This window comes from Lepidochelys olivacea (assembly GCF_965140295.1).
Source record: "Lepidochelys olivacea isolate rLepOli2 genome assembly, chromosome: 6".
Classification (NCBI taxonomy): Eukaryota; Metazoa; Chordata; order Testudines; family Cheloniidae; genus Lepidochelys; species Lepidochelys olivacea.
The window spans coordinates 23,782,495-23,807,251 of NC_140416.1; the positions used below are offsets into that span (position 1 = coordinate 23,782,495).

General features: G+C 39.0%; 1 protein-coding gene and 1 long non-coding RNA gene across 5 annotated transcripts in view; one reads left to right on the forward strand and one right to left on the reverse strand.

Annotated features, from left to right (window-relative positions):
- Positions 1-9,707, forward strand: part of LOC311522517 — a 43,753-nt gene extending 34,046 nt beyond the window's left edge. Inside the window, exon 3 of the long non-coding RNA XR_014712153.1 lies at positions 9,088-9,707. This is a non-coding gene — a long non-coding RNA (uncharacterized lncRNA). The remainder of the gene's footprint in view (positions 1-9,087) is intronic.
- The window catches only part of NAP1L4 (nucleosome assembly protein 1 like 4), a gene marked incomplete at its 5' end in the record, with an annotated part of 56,384 nt that continues 38,265 nt past the window's right edge, over positions 6,639-24,757 (reverse strand). For 3 of the 4 annotated variants that reach the window (XM_084631922.1, XM_084631919.1, XM_084631920.1), the window contains 5 exons: positions 6,639-7,950; positions 15,979-16,035; positions 17,485-17,514; positions 18,878-18,997; positions 19,372-19,394. In XM_084631922.1, the coding sequence (XP_084488048.1) occupies positions 7,912-7,950; positions 15,979-16,035; positions 17,485-17,514; positions 18,878-18,997; positions 19,372-19,394 (269 nt within the window). In that variant the 3' untranslated portion in view covers positions 6,639-7,911. Of the gene's footprint in view, positions 7,951-14,686; positions 14,725-15,978; positions 16,036-17,484; positions 17,515-18,877; positions 18,998-19,371; positions 19,395-24,757 lie in introns of all 4 variants that reach the window. The other variant, XM_084631921.1, reaches the window with a different exon arrangement.

Sequence of the window (24,757 nt, forward strand, 5' to 3'; positions counted from 1 at the left end):
GTGTTAGCTTACTACTGTGTACTGCAGACACAGTTAGGCCTTGTCAACACTTACAGGTGAACTGCACTTAGAACCAGCTCAGGTGCCCCTGTTATTAACCGCCACTCATCCTAATAATGATTCCATTTTCTCATGTAGAGAAAGCCCATCTTTTTCTCAAGGTGCTGCTATTTGTCCTATTTTATTCTAAACAGTAGTGCATTTGAGGCTGAGATTGAAAGCAATGCATTTGGGGAGTTTTTCACCTTTTTATATATAAAGGTATAACTTACTTAATTGGCGCTGCTTTGCATTAAAACGTCTAGAACAAGTCAGTCTGCCCCTTTTTTAGCTAGACACCTCCCCGTATAAACTCACGCTCCTAATTCAGAGGGGTACATTCCATCATTAAGTTTTGTCAAGAATTTGGATTAGCACCTCCACTTCTAGTTTTCGGCACAAACTGATGCACTAGATAGACAAATATGGAACTCTTCGCAATTGGATGACTTCCAAGCATGCCCAAAGTAGATGCTAGAGTACTTCTATCACGCTTCCATTTTATATTATTGCCCCTCCTCGAGCTCCATCCCCTTTGCTTTGCTCCATTCATATGGAATGGTTGGTTACATTTGTAGGTTGTGTTGCTCTTATAACTAACAAATAAATTGGTTAGTCTCTAAGGTGCCACACGTACTCCTTTTCTTTTTATAAACTGAGAGTGTTCATGATATTGAACTTTATTAGCATATGGATTTAATCAAGAAGAGCCTTTCTCTAGGCAACCAAAGACACTATGAACCAAACTTTTCGTCCCCTCACCGAAACAGAGGATGCAACATATAACGATACAGACCATAGAGGTGGAGTTATATGTGCAAATCAAGTAACCACATGCAACTGCCAAATTATGTGCAATTTTTTGTTCAACATCTATGAGTATTTGTATCTACAGCCATTTTTAGAGGCTGCTCAACATTTGTTTCATAAATGAATGTTTGGGTCTAACCTCTTCGAAAGAAAGCTCAAAGCAGAACTGCATTCACTGTCCTAGTTGCTTCCTCCTCCCGAAACTTTGATATGGCACACATTCTGTAACACAAGGCCATCTGCTACAAAGCAAATAAGCCAAATGGCAAGATCAGTACCCAAATAACCCTTGGTACGTAATGAAATTGAGCACCTGCAGCCCTTTGAGACATCTGACTGTTGCACCAATGTTAAAGTGTACATAGTGAGCCGAAGGAGAGCACCCAGTTAATGGTAGCATCCCTATTGCCATTCGCTGGAGGAGATTGAGCTCCATGTCCTAGTATCAGGCTACATTCTCCTTTTGCCAAAGTCGTTCCTGTGGCTGCATGATGCACCCTACCTACAGTGGTACCTTTTGAAAGGTGGGCCAATTGTTTTGACTTGTGTTGAATAATCATATCCTCTCTCCCCAAATTGCACTTTTCCTACACTACAAAGGCAGGATCTTCCAGTATTCCTTTGTGCTTAACTTTCATATATTGTTGGGGGCCTGGGCAGGGAGAGAAGAGGATACAACTGAGGATTGGGTATTTTAATAAAGCATTATAGTCTTTTGCAGAGAAAAAAATGTTGAGTTAGTGTGTTACATACAGTCAAGTGAAGACCATGCTTGGTGTGCTTTTATTAGGCTGGGTTTGGCATCACACGCTGTACAGATTCCCACGGTAAAAACCCTAGAGTAATGTGAGTTGTGTAGGAGGTGAACATGCTGTTGGGTGGAGAGTAATTTTCTTGTGTAGGCAAGAGGTGAACCAGCAGAGCAGAAAATTGGGCTACAAACATATCTGGCAGTCAATGAACAGCTCGCTCTGTGCAACAAGCTTCATCAGCACCAACTTGTGGGGGGTTGATGGTTTGGACACTTGTCCCATGTGAGTGACTGACTGTTTATTATTGGAGAGCAGGAGGCTGCCACTTCCCCCAAACAGCACTGCCTTCTGGGAATAACTTTGGGCTTCCGTCCACAGGCTGTAAGAGGCTAGAACTGTTTGGGATCACAGCATGCGCATGTGACGATACCAAGTACAAAGACCTCTCTTAGTTCACTATTAGTGTTACAAAGATAGAGAGTCTAGGAATGCTAAGAGGCTCCCATTTATTTTCAAGGTATGCCTGTGTCACTAGTTAAACTTTATGTGAGCAACGTGGCTGCGGAGTCTGCAGCTCTCAACATCCCCAGTGGCTTTGTAATTTTACGTGGAATGTTTGCATTTAAATGGTTGATCTGAATACATGGTTTCATGGTTGTGGACTCACCTAGACAGAAAAAATGTTTAAGTTTTTATCTGCTCAGACCAATGGTGCATCTAGGCAGATATCCTGTCTGCAACAAGAAAAGGGAGACGGTGCTTCAGACAAAGATGTAGCGTGCTTTAACAGCCAATTACATAACATACTTATGAGAAAATTCATCATAGCCTCAGGCAGTCAATGCTCTGGTAAAGTCTTGAAGTATAAACTTGTTTACTCAGCAACAAAGCCTGCCACCAGGCATCTGTGACCCCAGCCATCCACTCTGCCCTGGCTCCCTACCCAGTACAGGGTCATTGTCAGGGTTACAGTCCTCCGTGTTCAATTCCCTGCATGGAATTGGCCTGAATTAGAATGGTCCTCTCTCACAGGAGGGAACACCTATTGCAGCACTGTTTAAGTGAAACATGGGACTTGAGAGATCATTTATTCTTAAAAATTACACTAGAAGTGCTCTTCCTACCATGATAGATAGTATAGCTACAAATGTCAATTTAGTCTAGCTGCCGTACCTGGGACTTTTTAAAAATTCCCTACTGAATCTTTTTCTTTAATCTTACATTTTTTTGCTTCACTATTTTCTGGTTATAGTTAATGGAACACGCCTCTGACTCCTGGTCCTAGCCCCACTGAAACTAGTTTAATACATCTCTTTAAACAAAGTTACATGTACTGTGAAAATGAGATTTTTACTGGCATTGTTGGTTGTGCACAGAGAGCTATTTGGCCCTTGTAGGTAAGCTACTTTAAAATGACTTTGGGATAAGGCAGAACCGTGGTCCCTGCAGTGGCAATCTACAGGTACTTACACAGAAGATTACTTATTTTGTTGAATAGCAGTTTAGAATTCACTAATCCAATGTACCAAGATGCTGCAACAGGAGATTTTTCTTCACCCACCTTGTCTTTATTGAAAATGTTCAGAGGGTTTGTGTTAGAAGTGGTAGATCTCCCTTCTGACTGGACTTGGACCGTAGCTCTGATCTGGTCTAGCAATTCCTCTATCAGATAGCAAAAACCTCGTAAGTCAATCACAATAATTCATGGCCCTGCCTCCACCACTGCAGGATTATTCCCTGTAGTATATTTTTTAGTGTTTTGCCCATTTGAGATTTTTGTCTTGGATTTCAGTTCCAAAGTTGCCCCAGCTGCCTAAAGGAATCTCCACGTCCTTGCCCAGACTCCTGCTGATGAACAGGACAGTAAATGGAAGCCAAAGGATATTATTGCCCACTGAATACACTCAGCCAGTTGCATGCTATAGAATATCAGGCATTTGGTTCAATATTAGATGGGAGAATTGGTCCTCAGAGGACTAGCATACAAGCTTACAGCTTTGTTAGCCAGCTGAGTTACTGCTGATTGTTATTCCTCTCACCCCAAATAACTCAGGAAAAGCTGTACAATATCAAGTACAAGTTTTCCAGAAGGTCCAATATTTGGGCTGAGAACAAGCACAATTAGTTTTGGCCCTAAAATTAGGCTTTTCAAGGATTAAAGGCTGCAAACATTTTACAATGGAACTCTGTATACTTAACATACTACAAACAATGGCAAAATTCGATTTCTCTTTTGTTCTCAAACTCTTAGTGTACCCTATGTTAAAAAAAAATTTTCCCAAAGAAAGTTCAAGGCCAGAATGGATCTCTATGTTTAGTCTGACCTCCTGTACATCAGACACCACTACATTTCAGTTACCGTTATATTGAACCAAACAACAGGTGTTTGACTAAAGTATATCTTCAAGAAAGACATCTGTCTTGATCTGAACACAGCAAAAGCTGGAGAATCCACGATTTCCCTTGGTAGTGTGTTCCATTGATTAAGCACCCTCACTTAAACTTAAAAGACTTCAACTTCCAGCCACTGGCTCTTTTGGACCCTTTTCTGGTAGATCTTAATTCCTTTAGTACCCTACTATTTTCTCCCTATAAAAGGTGGTACTTAAATCTGCAGACCTGAAAAACTTGCACACAAGAGTCCAAAAAGAGTCATCTCAGACTTGATAACAGTAAATAAATCTTAGCACACCAGGGAAATTCCTGAAGACAAGAGTGCCAGTATTCAAAAAGGGCAAGTGAGATGACCTGGGTAACCATAGGCTGGCTATATTGACCTCAATCCCAGGCAAAATAATGGAAGGGCTGATAAAGGATTCAGTTAATAAAGACCTAAAGGAAAAGAAGATAGGTAATGCAAGTCAACATGGCTTTAGGTTTTGTCAAACCTCATTTCATTTATTGAGATTACAAGTTTTGCTAAAGGTAACTGTGTAGATGTAATATACTTAGACATTAGGTGTTTGAGTACTGCACAACATTCTGATTACTGATATTGTATAGTGCACACTGATGGCTTGGAGCAGGCTAATGATATCTCAAAGTAGTTGTCAGTGGGGAATCACTGAATGGGGGTGTTTCTAGGGGGGTTCTGCTGCTATTCAAAATTTTGATCAGTGATCTTCAGGTTAACATAAAATCACTGCTGATAAATTGTGAATGACAAAGATTGTCAGAGAGGTAAATGATGGACAGGGGAGTTGTATGGAGGGATCTGGATCACAGCAGAAGCTGGGTCTTTTTTTAAAATGTTTTTAATTCAGCAAAATGCAGTTCTACATCTAGGAACTAGGAGTGCAAGCCATACCTACAGAATGGAGCCCTGTATCCTGGAAAGCAGTGACTCTGACCCCTAAAATCCTTGTGGACAAGTATCTCAATATGAGCTCTCTATGTAGCTGTGGCAAAACACCTATGCAATTCTTTAGCTGTATAAACAGGAGTAGGAAGGTGATTTTTACCTCTGTAGAGGGCATAGGTGAGACAGATACTGGAATACTGTGTACAGTTCTACATTTGTCTAGATTTTTAAAAAGATAGTGAAAATGGGAGACTGTGCAGAAGAGAACCACAAATGATTTGAAGACTGGAGAAAATGCTTTCTACTGAGACTTAGAGCTCAGTCTGTCTTTTTTTTTTTTTTCTTTTTTTTGATAAAAAGAGTGAGGTGACTGGATTACAGTGTGTAATGTTTGTTCCTAGCAGATGTTTAACATCCTGTTACCCATGGATAGAAATTACTTCTTTACCCAGTATGAGTACATCATCCTGCTTCTTGCCACCCAAAACAATTTTTTTTTAAAAAAACCACCATACTTGTGTTTAGCATGAACAATTTTACCATCTCCATCTAGTAATGGCCTAAACCATTTCTAGGATTTCTTTTGTTTCTAGCATACTTAAAGACATCAGAAGAAAATCCATGGCTGGCAGAGATAAGGACAAAGTGTTTTCAATATTGCATAGCTTCTAATTTTATATTGCTATTTCCCATTTGGTATATATTGCTTTAATTTCTAATTGCAACCTTCACTTTGCCACTCTATCAGGATAGGCTTTTATCCAAAGTTGTCCTACCTGGATAGTGGAATCATGGGGTTTTTTGGGGCCATTTAATAAACCCTTCTTAAAAGAACTCCCTAGTCTCTCTTAGTCACTCATTTTTAACATACACATTTCATCCATGATGCATAAGCAAGAAACAGTGGTACTGCATGGTTCCTTATGTGCATCAAGCTTGCTCCATTTTGCAAGTAAACACTTCTCTGCTAGCCCCGTAGAACTTATCCTGGGCTGTGGTGGACTATCAAACTGGGTTTCCATCTCGTGCATCACTGGTAACAAAGTGTGTCCTCTGGCACCCATGCAACCTCAGTCTATAGTGGGTGTGGACAGGTGATGCTGAGGGAATAACCTGCCCTCCAGAGTCTTTCCTGCTGGTGACTGGAGGAAAATATTCAGCTGGCATGTCAGAGCCCAAGGTGAGACTTCTGGCAGTTAAGAAAAAAATCTGCCAACTGAGTAAGTTTGATTATGCAAATGAGCAAGACAAAATAAAGAACCCTTACAATCGCATTTTTACAAGGTCACTTTTTATGAGAAAACTTCAGTTCAATGCAGGAAAGTCTGACACTGCACACCATAGTCTTCACAGTGATATATGATAGGATTGTGGCATAATTATGATGCATTTTGTACAAGGTAAGTCCTGTGAGGTGTCATTGGGAAAGTTATGAGTTGCTGAACAGGATTATCCTATTTGTGTGCATGCATCATTTTTGTATCTGAAGTTATAAATATGATTATGTATGTGTACTTCAAATGTAGTTACCCCTGGATAACGCCCACTAGACATAATCACCTCAAACCTTCTCTAAATATTTGGATTTAGAGTAAGAAGCTGAACACCATTAGGTGGTCATAAATTTTTGCCCATTTGGCACACCTCTTTTCATACTGCATACAGAGGCATGTAAAATAGGAAATCAAATGGGTGTGTTCAGTTAATACAGGAAAAACGAACAAGACAGGCATCGCTTTCCATGTTTCACAACTTTAATAGAATATTTATTAACTATTCTGTACAAATTGAAAACACCGTATTAAGTTACAAATGTGTAAGGTAAGGCTGGAGCACTCTCTACATGCCTGGTCACAGTGTTGATACAGCTGCTATTCAGCTGCTGCCAGAGGTTGGCATTGGATGCTTAAACTAGAAATGTGCACCTGAAATTCTGCACAACAACATAAGGTAGCTTTGAAGACTTCAGAGTTTTAAACAAAACAAGAAACTGTGGAACAGAGTAATTTGAGTGTTGCAAGTAAAACAGAACTTCAGATTTACTGAGTTAAATTTTGTTAATTTATATGTTCAGAATGAAAGCCCCTCCCAGGCTGGATATTAAGCAGTAAGACTACTGGAAAATTTCTGGTTCTTTGGCTGCAACTCATTTCCATCAACAGCAATAATTTGGCCTGTATGCTTATGCTTTTCCCCAAAAGAGCTGTCATTTTGAAACATGTTCATTTCTTTTGTCTACTACCTTCAGAGAGACCAAATCAAAATTTTCCTTGTACAAGTACCCATATTTTATGCAAACAGGAAAATATTTTCAAGTATATTAAAAACTATTAAAAAAGCACTAATTCAGTCAAAGTACTTACAAACATGAATAAATAAATAGAAAGTGAACTACATAAATCTCAAATGACATCCCCTTTAATGAAGAATTACTTTTATTTAATTGGCTTTACTGAGAATAAATATGACATTTGAAGCTGCTCAAGCACTAGTCTGATTTGTAGGTTGCAGGAAAATTTTATATTAAAAAAGGAGAACTACTAGCAAAAGTCAAGTCATGTTGTTGTATTTGTTTTAGCTATCATAAATTTAATTAGTTTAGTTTAGCTTCTCAGCACATATGCTATTCCACAATTTCAACGTTTACCCAGAAAATGGTAGTCTTTACATTGTAGTTTGGACTAAGTTTGGTCTAGTTCCCTATGAAGAGGGCAAAAGGCTCATCAGAAAGCCTACAGATAATTATTTAGCTACAGTGTACCAAAGGCTGTAGAGTGTGCTTTATTTAAACCTCATACTTCCCAAATGCAGTGAAGATACCACTGTACAAGTTAAGCAAAAAATAAGAAAATGAAAGTTAGTGAAAATCATGCACCTGAAAACAAATTAATTTTAAGCATTGTTAATAAGATTGTGCTGCAGCAATGGAATATCCTGAACTGCAGGCCAGGTATCCAAACATATTTGTTACAAGTTGTTCAAATATCACTCTGAAGTGGTATTTCCTTATTATTGTTGTTTGCACTCAGCAGGTTGGCTGGAATCTTTCTGTTTGGAGAAGAAAAAAAAAAGTTAAAAAAAGGAAGAAGCCTACAATGGTAGTTCACTCAGGGCAATTTGGTCATGCATCCTTCATAGGCAACTACATAGGTTACCACCAAAAAAGTCTACTGGGGAGGAAAGCTACAGGTAAACACGGGCTAAATCATGAAGTGCTTAACTACAATTCCCATTGACCTACAGTTGCTCAGCACTTCAGATTATTCTATTATACTTGTATTCTCTCTACCATTTAAGAACATAACTGCCATAGTGGGTCAGAACAAAGGTCCATCTAGCCCAGTACCCTATCTTCTGACAGTGGCCAATGCCAGGTGCCCCAGAGGTACAGATGAACAGAAGAGGTAATTCTCAAGTGATCCATGCCCTGTTGCCCATTCCCAGCTTCTGGCAACATAGACTTTCAAAAACAAATTCTCGAGTCCACATGTAGGCTCTTAAATAAGTGGCCCAGATTTCAAAAGTGCTGGAGTCAATGGGAGATGCAGGGTCCTCAGCACTTTTGAAAAAAATCAATGCACTTGTTTTTTCAAGTCTTGGGCTCTATGTTGGAGATGATGGAAAGTATTTATTTAACAGGCTGTGTTCCCCTCAGATGCCTTCTGCATCACTAGCCAATAACTACTCAACCATTTAACACTCATTCAGACACTTCTTGCCAAATGTTAATCTGATCTATCAGAGCATTCAGAAAGTAAAAGCATCTATAGTCCTACAACAGCATAGGGTTTGAAAAAGCCTTGGGGAAAAAACTAACAAGAAAGGTGCGTTGATTAAATGCTCCAACTGCTTAGCTTTACTTTTTTACACAACATAGCAGGATATTTTAATCTGAGCATATACTTCCCTTTGTTTCTCTCATTACCCATGTCTACTCTAGATATAGGATTTGTGTTTTTATTGGTTTTCTGTTTTTTGGTTTTTTTTTAAACACAAACACAAACACAGCTTTGTTGAACTCTACAGTAGTAAGGAAAATAGCTCTAAGGAAGACATCTTTCAAGACAATGTACCACTTTGACTGTAAAAATGATTTATACTTGTTAACTATTCCAAATCTGAACATTTCATATTGTAAAAAAGGAAGCATAAAGAATAAATGTTATATTAATTATTCATCATCAGGTGCCCAAGTGCCTCTTCCTAACTGTCTGGGTTTCCAAAGGACACAGAAGTTAATCAATCTGCACGGATATAGCCTCAAACATCGGGTGCCTACCCTGTCAAGAAGGAAACCTCACACACTCAATGCAGCAACAGCAAAGAAATGTTGTTTTGTTTTTTAAAAAGCCTATTTGACAGATACTACTTGTAATCACATGGTACTACGGTTTGATTAGCTGTGGATAAGAGGGAGAACATGAACAACTTCCTAGCCATCAAAAAAGCCTATTTTGGAAGTAAAGAACATTTCATTAAACAACTGCTTTATAGTGGAGATAAATATCAAGTCAACAGACAGCAGTTTGTCATTTCAAATAGACAGCAGAAACGTCAGTTAAGAGAAAGATTGTATTAATGACATAATCCATCAGAATTGCAAAATATGGCTAAATTTAACCCAAACACTTAACTGATGAACTAAAGATTGTTTACAACATTATAATGGTTTAGAAACTATATTTTAATCCTACTTTAGATCTTTTTAATATAACAGCCTTTAAGCAGGTAGGAAAGGGAAGTAGTGATGTTACTGCTTCAAAGAGAAAAACTATTTTATTTCAGTTTTATTCATGAAGACAAAACCCTTGTGTATTATATTTTCTAATAAACTATTTATTATCTATGTTTTGTACCACCTTACAGCAATAAAAACATTTAAAAAATAAAATGCTGTTGCATAATTTCAACAAGATGCATGAAATTGCATATATATTGTAAAGTTCCCTCTGTAGTAAGTGTCACATGTTAAAACCTAGATATTGTTCTAAATGCTATTCCATCACACTGAAAATCTGTTTGTATCTCTCTAGGATAGTTTTATTTTTCAAGAGACAGGAATACAGTGCTTTGGGCAAGGATGTAAAAATCACCTAAATCTCACAGTCTTTCAATGAACTCTCTTAGGCACTTAGACGCTTAAGTCCCATTTTAAAAAGTAGATTAGGTGCTTCTGAAAAATTTACCTGTTAAATGCAATTGAAATATAAATGATCTAAACCCCAGTATTTCACACAGTAAATAGCTTTATTTGCCTGCCTCACTAAATCCAGTCTCCAAGCACAGAGGGAAAAAAAAATATGGTGATAGATTACATATAGAGCATATTCAGAAGGTTAGCAGATCTGGTTCTGCCAGACTAGGAAGGTCCAAGACAATGCACCTTTTCATAGAGAATACCCTGCCAGTAGGGACCCACATCCAAATGTGGGTGAATGGAGGGTTGGTTTATCTTGAGCATCTTCACCATCTACATCTTTTGAAGTATCATAGGGAGCTAAGTGATCTCTTAAAGAACCAGGACCCAAAGTATTTAGCGCTTTCCTTTACTCCTTGAACTCCACCAGTGCAGATCACATAGCACCAGTGGTTTGCTCTTGAGTTAAGGCTCTCTTCAGCAAGCTGACAGAGATGTTCTCTAAGTTTCACTTTCCAAAATGGTCTCAATATGTAGCCCCACACAGAGAACATTACACTAGTCTAGCCTTGAAATGACAGAGGCATGGATAGCTGTACTAAGGTACATAAAACCATACAAGTTGCACTTGCCTTGTCAGGTGCAGACGCAAAGTGATCTTCTTTACAGATACAGTTGCCTAGGAATCCACTAGCAGCCTAGGAATCTAACAATACCCCCAAATTGGGAAGTTGTTACGAATTGCAGCTCTTCTTCCTGCTACTGGTCTGCCCTGAGCCCCCCTTCCCAGTCTGCAGCCTCTTACCTCCTATGTGGTCACTACATGCAGGCAGGTTTGCTGGACAGTAGCATGTGCTGAGCACTACTCACAGGCAGGTTTGCGAGGCAGCAATCAGAGAAGACAAAACCCAGCACCTTCCTTCCCTGGCCGCAGCCTTGAAAACCTCCCTGCAGGTGGCACCTTTCTTCCAGGATAGGTTGCTAATAAATGGCACGCTGTTGCTAACATCAGGGGGTAGCCCTGTTAGTCTGTATCCACAAAAACAACAAGGAGTCTGGTGGCACCTTAAAGGCTAACAGATTTATCTGGGCACAAGCTTTTGTGGGTAAAAAACCACTTCAGATGCACCTGAAGTGGTTTTTTACCCACAAAAGCTTATGCCCAAATAAATCTGTTAATATCTTTAAGGTGCCACCAGACTCCTTGTTGTTCTTGTTGCTAACATCCAAATCCTATTAATACAGATGCTAATGGGATGAGATTGATTTTCAGTAAAACACTGCAATTAACCAGAAGTAGCTAATACCAGGATTACTATTAAGCAGAATCTAGTGTAGTTTAAAGAAAAGGTTAAAGGGCATTTGACTATACCCTGTAAGGGAACATGTATTTAATAAGTGGCTCTTCAAGCCAATAGAGAAAGGTAAAAACGTAAGTCGACCTATATTAGGCCAGATTACAGCCACCACAGTATTTACTGCAGTGGTTAATGTCCATACTACCCTTCCTCACTAGGAGCACTTCCACTGACCTAAGAAGATCAGTGTGGGGAGCTTAGAGCTCAGGATCTTGCCTCCCTGCTCCCTGAAGAGAACCTCAGGGTCCCGGGGCAGCAACCTGTCTCCCTGCACAGGAGGACTTTTTTTGTCAATTTCACAGCTCCAACATGGAGCCGTGAAATTGACAAGAATGACAGCCAACAACCAATGTAAATAATGCACTGTCTACATAGACACTGCGTCGCCCTAACTACACAAACATCACCTCCATGAGAGACGTAGGGCTTGAGTTACGTTGGTGTAGGGCACTCGCTTCGGCAGGAGCAAGGCTGTAGCGTATACACTGACACAGGTTGAAATAAGCTGCCTTACGTTGGCCTAGCTGTGTACTATAGATCAGAGCTGAGTTATTCACTGAGCTCTACATTCAAGGAGTGGTCCTCTGCTTTACTTGTAGCTCCAAATTTGCAGTGTGTTGGGGAGGAGGGGAAGAACAAGACAGATCCAAGACACTACAAACTTCCCTGGTCAAACTGCTTTCCCGACTTCTGTACATCCCCAAAGCATTGCAGATTAAATGCTTTTAAAACTATACCCTTTCAGAGCACTGAACTGATATACATTTAAAGTCCAGCAAATATTTCAAGTAATGTCTCTGCTCATTAATAATAAAGTAATAAAATTCTGCAAGTTAGTGTCAATGCCTTGATTCCCAATCCTTTGATTCATATTAGCAATACGTTTATTCAAAAGATATGACTGACTGTAGATGCAGTCATTCACCTTTCCACCACTATTTAATGTTATCTTGTCTCAAACAATAGATGTTGCTGGTTGATTCAAAGAATATTCCACTCCTCCTCTCTAAATTTTTACCAGTCTTTTTCAAAAAAGCGCCCAGTGTTATACAATGGAGTAATCCATTTTGTTCCATATTCTGGACTGACATGCATCTCTGATAGCTGGTCATCCACTTATTTCTGTACCCTTAACAGCAACCTGGTCACCAGCTATTGTGGGATCAACAAAAGGTAGTGAGCACTAAATACTTGTTCTCAGAGTCAGGCACAGCAAGGAGAAAACCAGGCATTTAATCAATCACTGGAAGCTAGACTACACATTAGGAGAGTTAACTAGCTCCCCACCACCCCCAAGGCTCAGACATCACATCAAGATGTCAAATCTTGATGATACTATTATCCCTCAATAAGTCACCCAAGGTATGATCCTAAGGAATGGAGGAAAAAGCAAGCATCAAACAAGCTGTAAGTAACTTCACAGTAAATGTATGTGAGGAACTGTGCTAGAGTATGGGAGTTCTTGAAAGATTCCAGTCATCCTATATACAGAAGACATCTTTCACAGGTCATCAAAAACAGATTTGCTGCTTAGTATTGGAGGCTTCTGCCAAGGTTGCTTTGAAGATGGAGCAAGTATTTCAAAGCATCAACTGTCATCCTCAGGAGTGGAGATTTCAGCCCTGGAGTACTGACAGAACTATGCTAGTTATCTGAATTTAGCTAGTTAGCTATCCTTCTCCCCTCAACGACATCATACTCACGCCTTCAACCAGTAAGCGGACAAGCGTCCTCCAAGGCACCCAGTGTACCAGTTACAAGACAACTAATTGGCTACTTATACAGCCTTTCTAAACCTAACACCTTTATACAACACCAACCCTTTGCACACTGCTTTACACAAGTTAAAGTGACATGGCTCTGCCTGAACACTTTACAACCTAAATTAGACAAACTTAGGACATGTGGGTAGGGAACAAAAAAAAAAAAAGCAAATCAAAGCAAGAAAATAAAGTATATCCTGATATTTATACAGCAAATGAGCTAAGGTAAGAAGGGAGGAGTAGACAGCACAGGAATGGAAGTCATTGGACAATTAGGCAAAAAGTGGATTTAGGAGGAGAGATCTGAAGGAGAGCAAGGATTCTTGGTGAACAGAAATGGAATGCCTTTCCAGGCATAGGGAACAGAGAGTGAATAAAAAGGAAGGCGGCAAGAAGAGTCGGCCAAGTGAAGTGGATAAGATGGGAGAAATGGAAGATAAACTTTTTGTACTGATAGGATTGGAGCCTTGCCAATTTAAGTTTTATTCTGAAAGATGGGGAGCCCCTGATAGGGAGATGAGAGTTGGGGAGTCCAGGTGAGCGTGAGAGAATATGACATGAATGAATTTTGGCAGTGGGGGTCGGGGCTGGTTTTCAAAGCAATTAGATTTGTAGAGAACAAATCACAAGATAAGCTCAGTGCTGAGGTTGAGTGATAGGAAGTACAGTGGAGTGATCAATCACAGTCAAATCCAGGGGTGTGGGGAGAAGGTTAGGCAGAACGAGTCCAGTTTGTCATGTGTTTTGGAAAGCAGCAGGACAGCTATGAGGAAATAGAAAAACAGAAAGACACAAGCCTTAGGAAAGAGAAGTAACAGGTAGATTTGAGAAAATCCCATGTGAGCAGACAAGATCACTCAGGGCGAGGGGGAAGAAGGGAGCACTGGAGAAAGAGGATCCAATGAAAGCAACACCAAAGGAAGGATCAGTGAACCAGGAAAGTAAAGAATCACAGAAGCCCAAGAAAGAAGATGATCTCCGGAGAACCGGGTAGCCGTCAGAGACAGCAGAGATTGATTATAGATAAGACACCTAGATTCAGAATAAGTCAGTGACTCATGAGGAGAGTTTCAACCAGAGTGGAGAAGGAGCAAACTAGAGGAGAGAGTTTGGAAGTGTGTTGTAAATACAGATCTATCAATGAAAACCAACTAAAAGTCACACTAAAAAGACACAGTATAAACCCAGGTACAAGAGAAAACATCTTTGTGACAAGTCTCAGAGGTATAAACTTGTGTCCTGAGAATGTTGTATATTCAATATGTAATGTTACCTTGGAGTGCTACAATGTAAGCATAAATTTGCAATAGGGAGGCAAGAAGATAATCTAGATACAAATCCATTCTAAGGAGATGATTCACAGGTATCCAGCCACAGATTTCTCTCTACACTTTTCTGAACTGCAAATGAGGCCTAAAACTTCAGTTTTGCCTAATTTTTTTTTTAAACCAGAAAGGTAGCTATAAACAAACCACATTGCATGGGCTACACATTGGAAGTTAGGTATGAATGGAATTCCACCTTACCTAGAAATGTATGAATGATAAACAGACTTAAATTACACCTAAATGGAAAAAAAATTGAAAGGAACTGTCAGCATGAAAGAAAGTGAAATGTACAAAATTATACAGGAGGCAACAACTGCAACGTTCCGAGATAGCTTAAGACATGGTTCTGCAGAATACCACACTCCACAGGGCATGCTATTGAAGACAGATCTGCATCTCCGCAAACATGTATGGCCACTGTAATTAAGAATACAGTAACTGGTATGATTCTCCCCTGAAGTATCTTTGACACCATTACTCCAGTACTAATAGTTTTTAATTCTCAGCTAACCCATCATTGCCCTCCAGCTCTCTGTTCAGGAGAGCCATGAAAATGGAGTGTGAAATATTGTTTCTGCAAGTGCTACTCTTTCCCTGTTCAAACAAATATTTCATCAAGAATACAGACTTCTTTTAATACTGTACTTACTATTGCCTTTTACAAGACACAGGACTGATTCTTGGCATGGAGGCTAAAAGCATTTAATAGTAGACTCTGCATATTGTGATAAATTCTGGAAGGCTTCGTGTATCAGTACCATGATCTCAAATTGCAAGTTTTATATACTTATTGCCATTAAAGAAATGGAAAGATGCTACTTTAATAGCAAAATGAATAAAACAGTCTCCTCCCCTTTGCATTAACTTTAGTTGCTAACTGTCCGGGTGACTAAATTATGGCTAAAAACTGAGTAAAAAGGGGGAGCAGTGCCCATATCTCACGAGTTTTAAACTAAACCTTATATTTTGTACTAGCTTTCAGCTTTTCTTCAGGTTAAACACAATGACATGATGGCAGTGTGTGGGATTCAGCAAGGCAACCACAATGAAAGGAGCAGAGTTACTATAGGAGAAATAGATAGAGCTAGCAAACTTGTCAAAGAAACTAATTCATTCTAAAACTAGACTTCAACTGGTATAAGATTTTTACCTACACATCCTGTAAATTGATTTCTTTGGAAATATTTAAATATTGACCTTTAATTTTACACAGGAAGGTGGTAACCATATCAATCACATCTGTTCCCCAGTGTAGGTAAGTGAGAAAGTTAACATGTCAAATAAAAACGATTACTTATGCAATTTATAACTTAAGGAAAATATTTAAGAAAGTCTGCAGTTCAGAAGTTAACTCCCTTCACAATACAAAAAGTGTAAAAACAGGAATGAAGAGAATGATCACAACATAGTATCCTGATACGTTGTTCATGGTTACAGTTTGTACAATTCTAATGTACTATAAGTATATATGCCCAAACAAAAAAACTAACCTTAGGATCACTCTCTGTATCCTCCTCTTCCTCTCCCTCCTCTTCACCTTCCAATTCCTATGATAAGAGGAAGAGAGATTAACAAGAATTAAAATTAGATTAAAGCAACTGCTTACATTGCACAAAGCCAACTATACAGTGCCTTCTATTGCATTCCTGTGTGTGTGTGTGTCAGCTGTGAAAAATAAATCTACTTGGGTTGGACGAGACAACCAGTCATCTGGTCCAGAAAGTCTCATATGTCAGTGTGGATCTGAATGTAACATTCCTGTGGAAGTTACTGCAATTGCACAGGAAAAAGAAAAAAAAAATTAAAAAGTTGTGCCTGTAACACAATTCTGAGTTTTGTACTTTTGGAAAAACAGCTAGCAGATCAGTCTGATTTTGTTCCTCCATTTCAACCCTTATCTTATCTGTTTCTTTGAACAGTCATGTGCCCCACACACATGCTTCTTTACTACACCTGGATCCTTTCCGTTCCTCCTCTTGCACATGCCTAACCTCAAGTTGTAGTATCTTGATGGAGGCAGATAGGCTAGCTCTGTCACATCTGCTTTTACAAGAGTTAAAGCTTTTCACTGCAAAAAACCTAGGACTCCTGTGGAAGCAGGGGAAAAGGAGGCAGCATGATGTGACCTGCCAGGTCAAAGGAGGCCACCAGTCTAAGCATTCCAGTACTTGATTGGGTCATATTACCATGGCATTGTTATGAAAAAGAGAGTCTCAAGCACGTCATGGTGAAAGGGGCAAAATTCAAATAAATAGTTAATATCTGTCAAAGGCACTGATTTGTCCCCAATGTTGCTTTTATATTCATTTTAGTGCAGAGATTTTGTACAGAGCCTATCACTATGTTTTTGCTCCAGAAACACTGGAAAAAATTGAGCACAGTGGTTGCCATAATACAAAACTGCCTGTGAACCTAATTAAACCCTTTATAACAATTCTTAATTAAAAGGATGTATTTAATTTTTGAGGACCAAGCCTCATCCCTAGAACAGTTAAAACAGACAGTTGACAAGTCTTGTCCAGCGTGTGTCCCCACAGCATGTTAACTCGGATTGCATTTCCCATTAGCCTTCCTTACAGCCCAAGGTTTAACTTGATAAACAGGTACACAAAACATTTTTCAGTGCAATGCAATCTTCGCATCTGCCCACAAAACAATTTCAACATTAAGTCATGGTTTAAAATAAATGGAAGTGACAATCAATTACTCCTTTGTCAAATATTAAAGAGTTACAACTGTATTTTGACAGTGCAGCTCAGATACTGAACATAATTGGAATGTGTGCTTTTATGGAATATACCTATGGAAAAAATTAAAATCTGTATAGATTTTACAGTTGCTTAACATTAAGCTATAATGACTATTTTGTAGAGGAGTACGAACATGGCACCATGAAATACACACTTCCTTGTTTGTCCTATTTGGGGCTAGTTATTACTATTTCAGAAAGGAGAATATGGATTAGCAATCTAAAATCGACACAATAAGCATCTCACCTCCTCTTCTCCTTCCTCTCCTTCTTCAAACTAAAACAAAAATAAAAACAGGTTTTCAGAATGTTTTATGCAATTAGCTAAAATAGGCATAGCACATGCAAGCACTTAGAGTACCCTTCAGATAATCTCAAAATGCTTAATTTACCTTCTAAAGCACTAACCCCATTTTACAGGTGTGGATGGGGATACACAGAACTAAGTAATTTGCTTAAAGTCCTACACAGAGTTGGTAACAACAGAATTCTATAATCAATGTCTCCCAACTCCCAGTTTATCCCGTTCTCCCACTCATTGTAGCCTCTAAACAATACTGCCTCCATGACAATTGTCATTTAATCTTATATCAAGAAGAAGGGTGACACCAAATCCTGAATATAGCTTTTCAGACATGTGTAGTATAGTAAGATATGCAGTTTCACTCAGCTCAGCAAGACAATGATTGGGGTATAATCATTAGAAATTATATAGACAGAATATACGTTTAAGTAAAGGAAGAGCCACAAGCCCTACTTTTAATTTACAAATTGAACTCATGGAATAAATACAAATAATGAATATGCTTCTTGGATAACGTACATTTTTTAAACAAACTGAACATTCAAGCAGCATTAGGGAGAAACTTAAGAGCAAGAAATTTACAAATAAAGGATGCTATTACCATCTTGTGACTAGTATATTTATACTAATGCAAGTTTAAGCAGTATACCGGTGTTCTTTTCGGCTGCGTTTTTGAGTATTCAGCATAAGTGATTTTACGTTATTTTTTAATTCGGTTCTGTTTGAAGACAAGATACTACAAAAAATTCTCATTTCAAAGCAGTATTTAAAATTATTTGCCTAAACCAAACTGGTAAAGGCAATACAGTTTAGAAATACACACATCTTTAAAGAAAAAAGGCCAATCCTTCCTTAGTCCAGAAGCTCTCTCTTCTGCCTTGAGCTAGTGTTTTAAATGCTATATTTCCTACTTCCTCCAAAAAAGTATGAAGTTGCCCACTCAAGCAAACCAAATTCTAGATGCTGTATTGCTTCAGAGGTCCAATCAAATGTGCAGCTACAGCTCAGCAAGCACAGTCATGGCCTGGATCAGTTCTGTGGGCTACGCCAATAATAGGGATACTGTGGTTGTTGCCTTGTCCAAAAGAACCCCCTCTACCTGATTTCAGAAGTCCTAGGCAGTCAATGGAAGGTTTAAAAAAAAAAAAAAAGGGGGGGGGGGAGGGCAATGTGACCCTATTCAGTGCATTCTCTGAGTGTATCTGATTCTGATGAGTAACTTATTCCACGCAAAGAAAAACCAATTCTACTTTTTTATTTCATTTGAGAAAGTAATGGTATTACTATTTCAGCCACAAGTATAAACACATACAAGATAGGTGAGCAATATACATACGTTATCATCATCCTCTATTGCTTCCCCAGTGAAATAAAGTACAGCACGAGGGACTATCCTTTCACGGAAGAAGTGCCCAATTTCAAAGTCTGTAGCTAAAGTAAACTCTGAATCTTCATCCTGTAAAGCAAGTCAATCGGATTTTAGAGAATTACTACTGGAAATGCAACACTATGCAGACATAATGCTGTTCATCATGATTCAGTGATATCCTGTGGCCAACGTGACCTCTTACCAAGAAGGGCTGTTGTAATACAGAGATATTGGGGATGACGTGGAAGAAATGGGCTACTGGGGAAAGTGCAGGGGCCAGTGAAGAAAGAATGTTATTTTAAATGAAGCTGTAGCTCAGATTTCTTAGTAGGCAAAAGTCAGACTAATGGAGAAATTTGTGTGTGATCACTGATGTATGCATCTGAGTAAAGCCTAGGAAGGGGAGCTTTAGGACAAAAATATAGTAAAGAGATTTCAAATCTTGTTAAAGTGAGACTTACCAATGACTCTCCATCCCCAGACACTACAAATAGAAAGAGGAAAAAAATTTCATGTTACGCTGAAAAACCCAGCCCATCTGGTTGTTCAAGCTTGCAGAATGCGCTATGAGAAGGTTTCTGTTCTTACCAGTGTTGTGTGGATTAGTGTTTGTTACATTAGAATTGTAAAGCCTGCGGGTACTGTTAGCATTACTGAAAGGAAAACAATTCAGTTTCAGTCCAAGACCTCGTCTATACTACAGTTTTGTCGACAAAAGTCAGTTTTCGTCAACAAAACAGTGAAGGTATACACAGTACAATGTTCCATCCACCAACAAAACTCTCCTGCTTTGCCAACAGATAAGGAAGCAACAAAGGAGGAGCAAGGAGGACAGGTTTTGGGAGGTGCTCCAATCCTTAGAAACCAAAAAACAAGAATGCAGGGCATAGAGAAAGGCTTTAGAAGAAAATTATAAAATAGCCAGGCAGGACAGAAAGGAGAGCCAGAAGCAAATTTTAATGGGCCAGGAGCAGATGATAAAAGTTATGGAGGAGAAAACGGAGATGTTGACGTCCTTAATCACACTGCAAGCAGAATTCGTGTTTGCTCAGCCCCCCACACTGCAACGAACAAAGAACTACTTTCCATGCCTTCCCCAACTCCTCCCACACATTCCTTGCAACTTCCCGACCTGCCTCAGTACGCCATTCACTCCCCCTCTTTGGACAGCTTCCAAAATTATTGCAACTACACAGCCATAAGAGCCTACAGTGCCCTTCATTTGTTTCTTCCTTCCCACCAAGCCTTTTGTGTGTATTGTTAATCGGTATTTAATAAAAACACACTCTGAAAGATAATCAATCTTTATAATTCTCCCATACATGCGAATACAGACTAACACGGCTGTTACTCTGAAACCATACATGGTGGTTGCTGATTAAATTAATATACAGTGGCAATCTGATCATTTGCTGAGTATAAATTGTGGTTAGGAATTACCAAAATTTTCATGCAAGGCAGCAAGTTAAAGCATGGCAGAGTGCTGTAGAGAAAGACATTATTGGAGCTCATTGTCAAAATGGTGCCTCAAAGCCTTCCTGATTCGAATAGCCTCCAATTGTGCCCTTGTAACAGCCTTGTTTAATGGCTGCTCAAAATCAGCTGCCGGGCGATCCACGTCCACACCAGGGGAACTTTTCACCCATAGCCTCACCAACATTATGGAGTACACAGCAGGCTGTACTCCTGGGGGAATTTTACACCAAAAAATTAAAAGTTCTGCGCACAATATTTTACAATTCTGCATATTTTGTCAAAACACCACACTATAATCATACCAGTTTCAATTATTTTGGTATTTTTTTTCAAAATACCAGTCAGCAAGTATGTCTGTAACAATACAGACCACCAAAAAGATTCAGGAAATGTTTTTTGACAAATAGATTCCTTACTAGGCATATTAATATAGAACTGAGTAATAATTCATTTAAACTACAGTATAGAACCATATTTCCTGTACCCCTCAGAAGCACGGCAAAGGCTTAGGGGAAATCAGGGGTAACGGAGGAGCTGATGTACTATTGATGTACTCCAGCACAAGATGGTCCAGGGCCAAAATTGGGATGTGCGCGCCATCTATCACTCCCCCGCAGTTAGGGAATCCCATTACCAAAAACACATCTACTATTTCACGCACATTGCCAAGAGTCACAGTCCTTTGTAGCAGGATGCAATTAATGACCCTGCACATTCACGATAATGCAGCCCCAGCGGAGGACTTCCTGATTCTAAACTGATTTGTGACTGATCAGTAGCAGCCTGGAGTTGCCAGCTTCCACACAGCAATTGCCACACGCTTCTCCACTGAGTGGGCAGCTCTAGTTTTGGTGTCCTTGAGTTGCCATGCTGGGGAGAGCTCTACACACAGTTCCAGGATGGTGGCTTTCTGCATCCGGAAGTTCTACAGCTACTGCTCATCATGCTAGACCTGCATAACAATGTGATCTCACCACCCAGTGCTTGTTTCCCAAGCCCAAAAGTTACTGTCCACCATGTGCAGCTGCTCTGTGAATGCCAAAAGTAATGTGTTCTTTCCATGGCACACAGCAGGTCAGGCACCTCCGATTCTTGTCCAGAGTGGATGCTCATGAGATACTGCATGACCAGCTGCAATGTGTTCATAACAGTGATCACAAAAGTAGAGAGCAGTGCAGAATCCATCCTTTCAGACACAGATGGTGAGCACACAGTAAACGGGCTGTTAAAAAATGCCGTGAAACGCAGTGAGAAGCCCACAGAATGATGGGACAGAAAAAACTACATAATGGGACACTGAGCCATCATCCATGATGCACTGCAAACCATTCCGCCTTCCCACAACTCCTAGCTGCAGAAGGTGGCAAGTAGCACAGTGGAATAGCTACAAGAGAACTGCTCTCTTTGTCTATGTTAGAGCACCAACAGTGGATGCGCTCTCCCAACAGAAGGAACATTGTGTGAACATGCACAAGCGATGTAATACTGGTTTCTGATCATCTGCATAACTTGCATTGACAAAACTCAGTAGTGTCGACAAGGCCTAAATCTAACCCATGTTAAATTCAATTTAAATGTCACTGCAAATCACATTATAATGAAGATATAAAAGTTATAAAATTTAAATTCCTGCACTGCCATTCCTATGTGGTCACATCCAGATGTTTGCACAGGGAAATGTCACCTCTGTAGAAAGAACATTGGGTACTTATGGCATACGAAGACTCAAGATACACACTTTTCAACCAATGCCATCTATATTTTATCTCTGCATTAACACTTGACAAATTAAATACCTTGATTTTGTTACCGCCGTACCAGAAAATTAAGATCTTTTCCAAGAAGTATTTATATACTGATATTAGCTACAAATTAAGGCCTCAATCCTGTGATTAATACTGAACAGGCAGAATCCTGCATCTACTAGGGCCTCATTGACGTGCAGCAAGAGTTCTCTTTGCATGAGCAGGGCTTAAGGTGCCTGCGTTTCAAAAGTGGAGAGACTGGTTATCATTTAATGAGACCACACACAAGCAACAGATTGTGCACTAGCTCCCACTCCAAAAGTGACAATTTGGTATAAATCAATTCTCACTTGCACATGGGGAGCATATGAGATGCCAATGTACTGCTCTTCAGAGTCTAAACTTTTGCCACTACTGTCTTTGTTCATAATGACTTCAGCAAGCCAAGATGAAACCCTGCTTGATGCAAGTAATTAGTGTATTACCGCTATATCTAAATTTATATCTGCCTATAAATTAGGGCCGTCAAGAGATTAAAAAAATTAACCATGATTAATTGCACAGTTGAACAACAGAATACCATTTATTCAAATATTTTTGGATTTTTTCTACATTTTCAAATATATTGATTTAAATTACAACACAGAATACAAAGTGTACAGTGCTCACTTTATTACAAATTGTGCTGTAAAAAAAAGAAATAGTATTTTTCAATTCACCTCACCTCTTACAAGTACTGTAATGCAATCTCTATCATGAAAGTTGAATTTACAAATGTAGAATTATGTACAAAAAATAACTGCATTCAAAAACAAAACAAAGTCCACTCAGACTTACTTCTTATTCAGCCAATTGCTCAGACAAACAAGTTTGTTTACATTTGCAGGAGATAATGCTGCCCGCTTATTGTTTACGTCACCTGAAAGAGGGAACAGGCATTCACATGGCACTGTTGTAGCCGGCGTGGCAAGGTATTTACGTAACAGATGCTCTAAAGATTCATATGTCCCTTCATGCTTTAACCACCATTCCAGGGGACATGCGTCCATGCTGATGACGGGTTCTGCTTGATAACAATCCAAAGCAGTGCAGACCAACACATGTTCACTTTCATCATCTGAGTCAGATGCCACCAGCAGAAGGTTGATTTTTGGTGGTTCAGGTTCTGTAGTTTCCACATTGGAGTGTTGCTCTAAGACTTCTGAAAGCATGCTCCAGATCATCTCCCTCTCAGATTCTGGAAGGCACCTCAGATTCTTAAACCTTGGGTCAAATTTTGTAGTCATCTTTAGAAAGCTCACCTTGGTACCTTCTTTGCATTTTGTTAAATCTGCAGCGAAAGTGTTGTTAAAACGAACAACATGTGCTGGGTCATCATCCGAGACTGCTATAACATGAAATATACGGCACAATGCGGGTAAAATAGAGCAGGAGACATACTATTCTCCCCCAAGGAGTTCAGTTAAAATTTAATTAGTGCATAGTTTTTTTTAAATGAGCATCAGCAGCATGGAAGCATTTCCTCTGGAATGGTGGCCAAAACATGAAGGGGCATACGAGTGGTTAGCATATCTGGCATGTAAAAATAGTTTGCAGTGCCAGTTACAAAAGTGCCATGCAAATGCCTGTTCTCACTTTCAGGTGACATTGTAAATAAGAAACCGGCAGCAGTATCTCCCATAAATGTAAACAAACTTGTTTGTCTTAGAGATTTGCTGAACGAGAAGTAGGACTGAGTGGACCTGTAGGCTCTAAAGTTTTAGATTGTTTTGTTTTTGAGTGCAGTTATGTAACCAAAAAAAAAAAATCTACATTTGTAAATTGCACTACACTACTTGTATGAAGTGAACTGAAAAATTACTATTTTATCATTTTTACAGTGCAAATATATGTATTAAAAATAGTGAACACTGTACACTTTGTATTGTGTTGTAATTGAAATCAATATATTTGAAAATGTAGAAAAAATTCAAAAATATTTGAATAAATTTCAATTTGTATTCTATTGTTTAACAGTGCGATTAAAACTGATTAATCGATAAAAAATTAATCGTGATTAAAAAAATTAATCATGTGAGTTAACTGCGATTGACAGCCATACTATATTTACACACATTCCACGTGCAAGTATTTTCTATTCCAGACATGAACTATGTATTATGAATAGGCATGGCAGAATTCACGTTTAATTTTCTTTGTATAATTGAAGATGTTGAGTTAGATTTTCAGTGGCACAAAAATTATAGGGATCACCACCACATATGAAAATATGTATTAAATCTCCTTAAAATCAAATGGTAAGAAGTTCAAGCAGCTTTTTTTTTTTTTTTTTTTTTTTAAACTTTGCCTATTTGTAAATTTCAAATCGGTGAAAATAAATGTTTTCATTAATTTGTGTTTACACTCTGAAATCCACATTTACTGACAAAAATCCAATCCAATCCTTCCAAGCCTAATTATGAAAGACTTGGAGAGACCATACAACATGTGCTGGTGCTACCAAGGGATTAACCAGGCAGTTTACAAAAGGAGACATGTCTACCAAAAAAAACCTATGACCATTTTTGGTCAGTGCATCATCTATGAAGTTCACATGATGAAACACTTCTCAAAAACTCACATATTT